Source organism: Saccostrea cucullata, unplaced genomic scaffold (genome assembly GCF_032062105.1).
Source record: "Saccostrea cucullata isolate Sc308-1 unplaced genomic scaffold, CSIRO_AGI_Scuc_v1 ctg27, whole genome shotgun sequence".
In the NCBI taxonomy this organism is placed as follows: domain Eukaryota; kingdom Metazoa; phylum Mollusca; class Bivalvia; order Ostreida; family Ostreidae; genus Saccostrea; species Saccostrea cuccullata.
The window spans coordinates 655,753-668,198 of NW_026920935.1; the positions used below are offsets into that span (position 1 = coordinate 655,753).

At 31.3% G+C, this 12,446-nt stretch overlaps 1 protein-coding gene across 1 annotated transcript; it reads right to left on the reverse strand.

The window, feature by feature from the left end:
* Positions 1-9,965: 9,965 nt before the first annotated feature.
* LOC134258783 (neuropeptide Y receptor type 4-like) lies at positions 9,966-11,221 on the reverse strand. The gene has a single exon (XM_062741373.1). It carries the CDS (start codon positions 11,166-11,168, stop codon positions 9,966-9,968), a length of 1,203 nt encoding a protein of 400 aa, XP_062597357.1. The 5' UTR covers positions 11,169-11,221.
* Positions 11,222-12,446: the final 1,225 nt, after the last annotated feature.

A 12,446-nucleotide genomic window follows, 5' to 3' on the forward strand; every position in this document is an offset into this window, starting at 1 on the left:
CAAGGTGATAAGGACAGAGGGAATCGTGAATTTCTATATAAAATGAAGGTAATGCCATCGTCCTTGCAAGATATGTGCAAGATTACGAGATATTTGGTCCGGATTGGTAGTATTAATTTGTGTCAGAGAACAGTATATGAACGATTTTTATATACCTGCTTTCTGTTGTAAAATGTAGATAATCTAATTTATTTCTTAAAATCAGTTTATACAGATAAGAAATCTTGGAACATTATTAAAAAAAATCAGCTTCATATAAATTTTGTTTTCTGATCTCGATTATGTTTAATTCTAATATCAGTCTAAGATTGATTTTAAAAAAAATAAAATCATAGATATTCAGTATATCTATGCCTGTTTTAATAAATTGTCTTTATGTAAATCATTTAAACAATGAAATATTTGGAGATGACGAACAGTATTCAAACTCAAAACTCAATTTAAAAATACAAATCAGTAGAAGAGCAAACACAGTCCTCTAAAACATCAGAGGTAGGATCAGGTGCCATGGAGGAGTGAGCATCCCCTGTCGACCACTCACACCTGCCGTGTGCTCCTTGTCATGATTGGGAAATAATGGAAAAAATCCGTCGACAATTCAGTGTGTAGATAAAGGCATTACAACTAGTACAAGTAAAATTGATGCAAAGCATCAAATCGGCCGCAAACAAAATTTAGCATTTCAAAAAGTACTTTCACAATTATATAAAAGCATCCAAGCAAGGAAAGCACTTGTCAAGATATTCAAAGCTATACTAGCACCAGCAATTGATCATTTTTATTTCAGACTGTCTTCAAAGCAAAATAAATAAATAAATATTTTTTTTAAAAAGTCAATGAAAATTTTATTGCATTTGCTCATCAATTGGATTCATCGATGTTTTAAAGTCAATGATTGATGATAAGAAATTATTGTCATCAAAATGAAGATGAACAACGTGCTGATACCCTGTGGATCTTTTGTCACGTGATAATGCCTATGGTTTCTGCAAAGTAGGCTATGGTGCATGGTGCGGTGCAAAATGTAAAAAAAAAATAATTATCCTTATGTCATTTGCAGCTGTAGCATATTCAAAACAATTTTTACTTGTTGAACAATTTTCAATTTTCAATTTTTATTTACCATGCAATTTTATCACGTCGTTCTTATCCGGAAAATCAGAACGATTTCCTTTCGTATCTTACACACTCCCAGGATGGGGAGTACCTATTGTAAACTCTTTTTATTTAACCATAAATCATCAATTATCTGAAGCAAAATGAAAATGTAATTGAAACATAATAATAAAAACTTTATTTAAAGCAAGTTTTTAAAATATTTTACTCATGATTTTATACATGTTATCATTTAAGAATTATTTTACTGAACTAAAAAGATAACATCTCATTTACCCATGTGCACTTTCTAACACAACTACAAATAGATCGGCCGCTGCTGCGGCCGATAACGAAAAATTTCACTGACCATTTGACTAAAGTTTTTAAAAGCATTTTAAACTCACTGGTTTTTTTTTCTTTTCTGCAGCTTGAGTGATCTGCCTTTATAATTTATATCTATAAATTCCAATGAATAGAAATTTACAGTTTATTACTCAATTTGTACTCAAATCAAGTACTTTTAACATTTTAAAAGCCTAAGATGAATTAATTAAGCATGTTTTTTGTATGTATTGTACCATGGAAGTAAAATACAGTTATTGGTTTTCACTGATACTGTGTCGTGTTTGAACATTTTTCCTGAGGGTAAATGCCACGTATATGGCACGCCAAATTCACAAACATGAGATAATCATAGTTTCACAATTGATAAACTAGGTTTATCGACTGTAAACTATAGTTTACAAACCGTAAACTATAGTTAACGATTATTAAGTATAGTTTTCATCTGTAAAACTATATTTAACGGTTGTTAACTATAGTTTACGAATGTTAATTTAAGTTTATCTGTCTGTAATAAAGCGTTAACAATAGATTTTGTTGATAAACATAGATTCACGTTTGTAAACTACAGTTTACAATCGTAAACTATACTTAAGAGTTGTTAATCATAGTTTCACAAATTGTGAAACTATATTTATCAGATCGTTAACTATAGTTAACGGTTTGTAAACTACAGTTTACAAATCGTGAAACTGTATTTATCAGATAATCTATGTTTTGCAATCGCAAATGATTGTTTTCGGTGTTAAGTATAGTTTACGGTTGTGAAACATAGATTATCGCGTTAACTATGGTTTACAGATGTGAAATATAGATTAACGTTGTTAACTATAAATTACGGTTTGTAAACTATAGTTTACAATCGATAAACCTAGTTTATCGATTGTGAAACTATGATTATCTCATTTTTGTGAATTTGGCGTGCCATACACGTACCATATATTGAATTAATAAGCTTAATATTTAAACTACTTAATTCAATATGATTTTCTCAGTGGTTAAAAAATATTTTTCGCTGAGCATAAGAGAGGGTTCAATTTAACAATAGATTGTATTTGCTAACAACTAAACAAGGTCGTTATATCAACTATGGAACTTGATGACTTTAAACGAGACTCTTGATTTTCTTGTTTCATCAACTTGTTTGTCAATATCCTACCTCATTTTAGAAATTGTTTATACGTAGAGCATGCTCTTGCGTATCGAATTAACAGAGAGATATAGAATAGAATAGAATTTTTTCCAATCATGGTCCCACTGGGGGCATAACACAGATACATGTGTATTATTACATAAAATAGAGACAATGTACATAATAAAACATTAAACCAATTTACCCATGGCGGTGTGCAAATATTGTAAATACAATATAGTAATATTCAAAAATTCATATACAATATTTTGATATGAATTGACTTAATAATCTTAAGATTTACTCATTTTCATGTGTAAAAAGTCATATTAACTTTTCATTAATGAACATAATAAAAAGAGTAAACCAATATTAAAATGGTGATGTGCAAATATTGTATATATATCAAAAGATGAAGATCTATTAATGGTTGCCAGTCTACAAAAGACATCAAGGGACGGTGCTTCAGGAATGCACAAATTCTAGTCTAATATCTAAAATGAATAAAAGGTTGCATTCCTCCTCATGTCTAATGTAGATAGGCAAAAATAGCTCAATTATAATTTACAAAAAGTAAGAATGTAGTAATGTTCAAACATCATATACAATATTTTGATATGAATTGACTTAGTTATCTTAAGATTGACACATTCACTTTTAAAAAGCCATATTAGCTTCTCATTAATGAACATAATAAAAAGAGTAAACCAATATTAAAATGGTGATGTGCAAATATTGTATATATATCAAAAGATGAAGGTCTATTAATGGTTGCCAGTCTACAAAAGACATCAAGGGACGGTGCTTCAGGAATGCACAAATTCTAGTCTAATATCTAAAATGAATAAAAGGTTGCATTCCTCCTCATGTCTAATGTAGATAGGCAAAAATAGCTCAATTATAATTTACAAAAAGTAAGAATGTAGTAATGTTCAAACATCATATACAACATTTTGATATGAATTGATTTTTTAGTTATCTTAAGATTGACACATTCACTTTTAAAAAGCCATATTAGCTTCTCATTAATGAACATAATAAAAAGAGTAAACCAATATTAAAATGGTGATGTGCAAATATTGTATATATATCAAAAGATGAAGGTCTATTAATGGTTGCCAGTCTACAAAAGACATCAAGGGAAGTGCTTCAGGAATGCACAAATTCTAGTCTAATATCTAAAATGAATAAAAGGTTGCATTCCTCCTCATGTCTAATGTAGATAGGCAAAAATAGCTCAATTATAATTTATAAAAAGTAACAATGTAGTAATGATCAAACATCATATACATACAATATTTTGATATGAATTGACTTAGTTTTCTTAAGACTGATTCATTTCCACTTGTAAAAAGTCATATTAGCTCCTCATTAATGAGCATAATAAAAAGATGAAACCAATTTCACCATGGTGGTGTGCAAATATTGTAAATATATTATAAGATGAAGGTCTGTTAATGGTTGCCAGTCTACAAAAGACATCAAGGGATGGTGCGTCAGGAAATGCATGAATTCTAGTCAAATATCTAAAATGAATAAAAGGTTGCATTCCTCCTCATGTCTAATGTAGATAGGCAAAAATAGCACAATTATAATTTACAAAAAGCAACAATATAGTAATGTTCAAATATCACATACAATATTTTGATATGAATTAACTTAGTAATCTTAAGATTGACTCATTTTCATTTGTAAAAAGCCATATTAGCTTCTCATTAAAATCAAGATTAGGGAAATTGGTACATATGTCTGAGATAGATTTTAAGAAAGTTTCTCGTTCATCTTTGAATTTAGTGTATTTATAGAGAAATTCAGTATGCAGGTGATGAAGGTAGATGGCTGCATAAGTAAGGGAAGTTGACGATTGAAAGTTAAGCCATCATGTTTATCATACAGCTTTTTTGTTATATTACCCTTTAAGAACGTCTTTTCTAGTAAAGTATTCAAATATGAAACAGATTTGTCAGACTCTGTGGCATCTTTTATTTCAAGCTCATAATATGGAAAAACTTCTACATAAACAAATGCATGGGCGCAGACATTTTGGATACCCAAAGCTGTGCGGATGAGAAAATGCTACCTGGTGCGTGATTGGTCAGTAAGAGAAAAGACGGTATGTATTTGACAAGTGAAATAAAGTAACTGTTGCTAAAAATGTCATATCAAGACTTGAGCTTCTTTGAGATATATAGGAGTTACAGGTAAAAATTTGAAGGGAGGGATCGATGTACTTTGGTTAGAGATTTTCATTTGGTGGTGAACGCACCTAGTTGTAAACAGATGGAATGCAACGGCACGGTATATTTTTTCTGGCATGTTTTGTTTTCCAATTTCTCGAACTATCACGGCAAAAAGGTCATTTGCCCAAAATTCAATATATGTATCAGTGACAGGGGCTCAAGTTTGTATGGAAGTCTATGGGAAATTATATTTGGTGGTGTTTGTCCATAAAGCGGGATATATAGTGTCGACATCTAAAATGTGAATGTTCTACATGTACCAAGCCTCTTTCTTCGCACCTCGATAAATATTAATGACAATGAATGTGGAATTTAAGGAGTTCTGTAAACAATAAATTCTAGAAGTGGCACAACTCAGATGCATGTGGATTTTCATCAATTCAAGTTACTTTTAGAAAATTTGAAATCACAAAATTTTGACCACTTTAAACAAACACACTACGCAATAAATTTAAGTCCAGGCTTTTTCACATTATTGATACCTTTTCCCCATAGAAATGGAACTATACTGTGGTTTTACTTGCGTTGTCATTGACTATTAGCAAAATTTTGTGAAAAAACACTCTGATCGTATACAAATACACTGAAGATGATACTAAAACGATCCTCGAGTTTCAGAATCGTTATATTCCGGTGAGCTTAAAATAAAAGATACTAATGAGTATATGACAGTATGTTTCATAATCAAGCAACTTAACTTTATGATAAACGCCCCGACTTCAAATTTTCATTCGTCGAGTTCCATTACTTAAAATATAGGAATATACCAGTACCCTTATCACCTAAATATGGGTTTTAATTAAGTCCCTCAGTTAAACATTTTCTTTTTGCGAACAATCCCTAAACCGAGGGAAGCTATTGACAAAGTTGATAAAACAAGAATATCAGCAGTCTCGTTATAAAGTAATCATTTTGCAAATTATATAATCGATACAAGGACCTTCTCAGCAATTAAAAGCTATCATTAGGTTAGACGCTGACTGCGTTTTTCATACTTTTTGATGGACCATCATTTACATACTGAAACTTTAACAGATTTTTCTGTTTGCCTGGTCATGACAAGGAACACATGGCGCATGTGACAAGTCGACAGGGAATGCTTACTCCTCCATGGCAACTGATTCAATCTCTAATGTGTTAGAGGTTTGTGTTAACTCTCCTACTGAGTTTTACTGTTTAAATGGACTTACAAGTTTGAATACCGTCCGTTATTTCATATTTCATTCTAAAACATTTCAATGTTACTTTCACAATGTAAAATTTATGATATATTTTAGTGAAACTGTAAACAATATGTCATAGAACTAGCTGCAGATCTGTAGTTCTCCGAAAAAAATATTTGACAGACCGATACAAGGACCTTCTCAGCAATATCAATATATTTTTTTCGGAGAGCTACAGTTCTGCAGCTAGTCATAGAACAAACTTAAAACAGTTCTATAACATGGTACGATAGCTATTTCTACGATTAAATTACATACATGTATCCCACGATAGTCATTTTTATATATTAAACTATATCTTATATTTTCCTACGATATGAACATTACACTATTTTCCCACCTATTACATAGTGTTTGATCAACACAACGTTTCATTAATCAAATAATGTTTACACGTAATAGTAAGAAAGCAACGAACCCCAGGGTTAAAAATATTCTAAAAGCCATTGAACTTAAATAAAAATACATATTTCTGCCAGTCCGGTTTCTGTTTCTTTATTTCCTTGCGTTACATATACATGTATGTATGTCTACGCAAATTCATATCAAAGGAGACACATATTGGCAGTTTAAGCAGACTACATTGTAAATATATTATAGAATACTGTATGAACAATATTAAAAGCCCCCTTTGAAAAATATATATATATGATACGGACAGAAAGAAGTTGCATACTAAAAATAATATTTTTAACAAAGGTTTTTTTTTCTGTAGCGAACAATAAATCTATGAGTGCTTCTGCTCTCTGTGAATTTCATTCTATTACTAAATTCATATATAATTTCTGTTGACAATAATTTTGAAAAAAAATCATACCTGGTCTTTTCCGAAAAATGTTTAATATGCGATTTCACATTACAAAGCGGGCATATCAAAATGTTCTATTCAACCTCAACCTTAAAAGACAAAAATTATATAATCTACATTACTCTCTTATACATGTATGCAGCAAGTGTTGATACGTTTTCCTGCAAAAATAACGATGAAGGAAAAAATGATGACACTTATGAGTTGCGGAAAGGCGATAGAAGATGTGAATACACAATGAATTTCGCAAAGTGAAAACATACTGTCCAAAAAAATTTCGCAAATTAATTGTTTTACATAACTGTCTTTTACCCTCTCCGACCTCCATTTATTTGAAAACAATCAGTCTTTGAAAATGTTTTATTTGTAATTACATTTGTACATTGAAATGTATTTTTTTTCAATTATCTTAATAAATGCTACAAATATTCATAAAACAGTTACATGCACCTGGTTCCAGAAAGTTTTTTCGATTCACAGTATAAAGATAAATCAGTTACATAGAGTAATTTAAAATATGTTAAATATACATTTTACATCAATTTTAAATGTTTGAACATAATATTCCTTGCTGAGCTCTGGCAACTAAGTCTATCTGAAAAAAATACCCTTGTATAGATAAGATCAAGTGAATAAATCGATTGACAATATTTGATTCAGCCGTCTTAATCTCCTAATTACTACAACTAAAATTTAACTTTTCTATCGTTAACTTCCCTTACTTATGAAGTAATATACATTGTACCTTCATCATCTGCATAAGGAGTTAACATATCTCAGTTGATTAGATACGCAAGAGCATGCTCTACGTATGAACAATTTCTACAACGAGGTAAATTATTGACAAACAAGTTGATGAAACAAGAATTTCAGCAGGCTCGTTTAAAGTCATCATTTCGTAAGTTCTATGGTCGATACAATAACCTTGTCAGCAAATACAATTTATAATTGAGTCAAATGCTGAATGACGTTTTTCATACTAATTGTTAGTCCATAATTTATATACTGAATTGACGACGGATTTTTCCGCTTTTTCCTGATCATGACAAGGAGCACGCGGCGGGTGTAACCGGTCGGCAGGGGATGCTCACTCCTCCGTGGTACCTGATCCCACCTCTGATGTTTTGGAGGTCCATGTTTGCTCTGTTCCTATTTTGTATTGTTTTATGGACTTTTGATCTGGAATACTGTTCGTTATCTCCATATGTTTCATCTGTCAGATAATTTCCCACAATTTCGCAAATTTTCCTACAGGAGTCTAAATAAGTATGTTGTCTTTCGTTGCCATGTGTATATCCTCATGATTGATAGAATCAGTCATGTTTTTCTTTTAAAGGAATGACTGAGAAGCGTAAATTCTGACGTTTGTAACTTTTCTCTTCGTTGCTTATACAGTAGTAGCTACAGACAAAAACAAAAATGGTTACATGGTTTGGTGGACAGCTAATGTGCCCTTAAAGGGAACTGGAAATAGATGCATTGTCATTTTTGTTTTCAATCTAAAATTTGAATTTTCTGCAAAATTTAACTCAGTTGAATGAATTGAACCTAATACCTTCTAAAAATTCAATGACAACATAAGTTTTCATAATGTTAACAGGGGGACAAGTTATTGTGAATGATTACGGTCTTGTTCTAATTGATAGTTAAATGTTCTCAGCATACATGTACCTCAATGAAGACGAACTGACAACGCGGTTGTTTTGTTTGTTCTCTCTAACATTTTTAGGTTTTCTAGTTTTAGTTTTTAATATTTTATATTTATTGTCCAAATTTTTTGTTCTACTTTTTAAAAAAATAACACTCGGCACACAACGACCGATTCGTACCTCATCTCACCTTATCTAATCTAAGTAATGGCGTAGCACAATTGGGGAATATTTATTAAAATCCACATCCTAAAAAAAAAAAAAAATTCTCCACGTTATAGCTTTAGACGTTGAAAGTCAACACACGAATGCTTATGTTATTGAAAAAAAAAATATTGATGGAACAAGTATATAAACAGTCTCGTTTAACGTCATAATTTTGCAATACATTTATATTTTTCAATTTCCCGATCTTGACAGTTCTGCAGAGGATGTTCACTCCTCTATTTCACCTGATTCAACCTCTGATATTTAGAGGTCCATATTGCTCTGCTCCTGATCTGTATTATTTGAATGGACCTATGAGTTTGATTAACCGTTATCTCCCTATTTCAATTACAAAGCTAGATTTGTACACCGCAAATCATTTTAACCTCAAATACATACCGGTACGTATTGAAATCTCCTTTTGATTTTGAAAAAAAAAATTCTAAGAATTAGGGAAAAGGAACATTCATCTTGCATAGGAAAAAAGTAGCCCGTCGCATAGTGGGATTTCCAAGTCCCTATCTTATTTAATTTATTAGTAATATGCAGACGGAAGCTGACTACTTGCCTTTATCTGTTCCCTAATGTGCATACAAGTGAATACATTCACCGAATGCCTCAAATCTAATCAACCTTGATCAACTGAAGCCAAGCAAAAAGAGCAATGTTCTGGATATATGTAGTAAATCAAACATGCTTTAAACCAGATAAACCAATAAATATAATTTCCTTTGATCCAATTCCTCAATCTAACTTTGCAATCTTGCTTAATATATTTGTATATTATGGAATAATAAACGCTTATAAAATTGTATTCAGTGAATAAGTTCGGTTTCTTTGTTTAAAATCATGAATTGAAATTGTTGATCTCAAAAACTTTTTAATTTAACTTCTTGAACTTTTATTTAATTAAATCTATATGATATTGTATCCATTTTGAAAAAAAAAGTACTAACTGCAGAATATCGGTTTCCCGGTGTAAGAGTATATTAAGAACATAAGACGAATTATCATTTAATAATTATTAATAAGGTGATTAACTTTAAAATCGCCTCATTCATAATTTCTTTTTTAAAATGATATTTTTAATGTAACGAATTTCACCTATTAAAAAAAAAATATCACAAATATCGCCCTTTTGTTCAGTCAATCCATAGATATTTAAAGCAACTTCACAGAAAAGCATTTTGCTTGGCCGATATGCTTCAAGGGAAGGTGTTACATCTATGAGTCGACATAATGAAAGGGCTATATTTTTATATTATCCTATAAGAATCTACAATTTATTACATTTCTTATGTCATTCCTGAAAGTAACATTGAAAAAAGCATAAATAACAGGGTTCGCGATGTTATGACTAAAATACAAGTAATAAACAATAATGTTGGCGTCAATCACACGAATGGACATCAGCCATGCTGGCAAGAAGGCAAGGATGAAAACAACAGTCACTACAAACAAAATCCCAGCAGTCTTTATGTTGGCCAATCGTAGTTTGTTTCTTACGGATCGCTTGCTTTCTGCGACGTAATTATTATTCATCAGTCTCCGGCTGTTCTCATTTTCTACGGTTTCATTGGCTGTTAGTTTAGTCGTACACGTGTTCGTTATTGTGTGACTTGTCCGTCTGTCTGCTCCTTTGTTTGCGCGTTGACTTTTCCTGTACCTTCTCAATGTGATGGATTTGAAGATTAGAGCGTATAGAACGGTAACAAACGCACATGATATCAAAAATAGAGACGCATAAGAGTTTTGATAATTCCTCATGAATCTTTCATCAAAATAATCGTAAACGGGGATACAATACCCCTCATAAGCTAATTTCATATTGGAAAAATTATTCGAATCATTTCGTTGAAAATTAAGTTCATGTAGCGTATCGTCGCCATGGGTGTTATTTTGAGGTTCCATTTCCATTCCATTATAAGAGAACTGCTCATCACTACCAATTACAGGAGCAGTTACATTTTCTTTTGTCGCAGTCGTCTCCGAAATTGGATAAACTCCGTGCGTAAGTGAAGGAATTACTCCTAGAGATAAAGCAAAAATTAGAACTGCCAGGATTATTTTCTTGGCCATCCTAATGTCTAAACACTGATTCCAAGGTCGACAAATCTTGAAATATCGATCGAACGCGATCAGAACCATAATAAAAGCCGAAAATGGGATATTGGACGTAATAAGAAAGGTATATATCTTGCATTGTAAATCATTGTTTATTCTTTTTGCCATCACTTCGTAATAAATAGTAAATGGAATAATTATCAAACAGGTGAAGAAATCTGTCAGAGCTAGAGCTAGAATAAAAATGGTTGTTGTTGATTTTTCTCTCTTTCTGGAGAAAATATAAAAGACGAATCCATTTCCAATGGATCCGGCAAGACTGAAGGTTACGAGGTACCCAATGACAACTACAATGTAGGGATAGTCCACGTGATTTTGAAGACTGACGTCACTTACTCCACCCATCACGTAATTTTACTCCAATGATTTCAAATTTAACTTGAAACCATTACAACTTTGTGAAAGTCTCCAACCACCTATAATTAAAATAAAGAAAGATTAGTTTAATGCATGTAAGATTTTGTAGAACTAAGGAATATTAAAAATAAATTTTTACATCATGAAAGCAGAATAAATCTCATTTTCAATATAACAAATAACCTAAGTAATGAGTACACCATGCAGTCATTGTGATATTTTTCTTCATACATTTTTATGAAAAGATGCGCAATCTTATAGCATTGTACTTTAAGAAATATAAGTAATTGTATAATCTGAGGAGATCGCGACATGCATGGTCGTGTGATTGTAATACAATGAAAATAAAAGGACTTGAAAACATATTTTTTTATCTTTCTAATAATTTCTTCAACAAAATTCTATAAGAAAAAATTGTACTTCTAGTCTGTCTTCTGTCTTTGTTATATTTCTTTGATATGAAATTCTATATTCTACAGCATAGGGCTCACTAGTACTTCTAACCGCTTTACACATTATCATTTTCTAAACGAAGGTATCTTAGAATTACAATGTTGTGAAAAAAACAAACGTGCGATGTGCTTTCACACACAATAAGCAACTTTTGGAACAAATTGAATTTTTTATTTACAATACTGTAGATATCTTAGACAATTTTTAATGTACATAAATGATCTGAACATCTGCAAAAACTAAACTGACTGTGAGAATAATAAAAAAAAAGTCTCCATGTTTAAGAAAGCTATATTTCTTGCTTTTCCATCTTCTCATCTCAAGAGGAAAATGCCGTGGGCATTTCATTCCTGTCGTCCACGGCCATATTACTGATATTAGCCGTACCAATCTGGTCCATTATCTTTCAGAGTGCCCTAATATTGCGGCATAAACCCTGATATTCATGTTTTACTAACGAAAAAGGCAATCAAACTCTCCATATTCGAGTGTTTCAAGATAATGATTGAGGGTTTTATTTGAAATAAAGCGGTTTTCTTCGTGTTCAAATATCGACTTCTTTGTCATTATCAAACTTCATGAGAAAATTAAGACAATTAAAAATGTGTTTCATTTACAATGTTTTTTTTAAATTTATTATTGTTGTATGGGTTTGTTTTCTCTCTTTCAAATTTTTGTGGCAAAGTATGCTAAATGGTTTTGAAAGCAATGTCTTAAAAATAGACTTCAACTGTAACGTGGCAAACTCAGATTTTCGTTGGGCACTAATTTGAGTACATGTATAGTTATACATGGCGAATTTACACTTTGAAA

Bases quoted from the DNA above. Each gene is read 5' to 3' on its own strand.
- LOC134258783 (XM_062741373.1), bottom strand. From the start codon at position 11,168: ATGGGTGGAGTAAGTGACGTCAGTCTTCAAAATCACGTGGACTATCCC.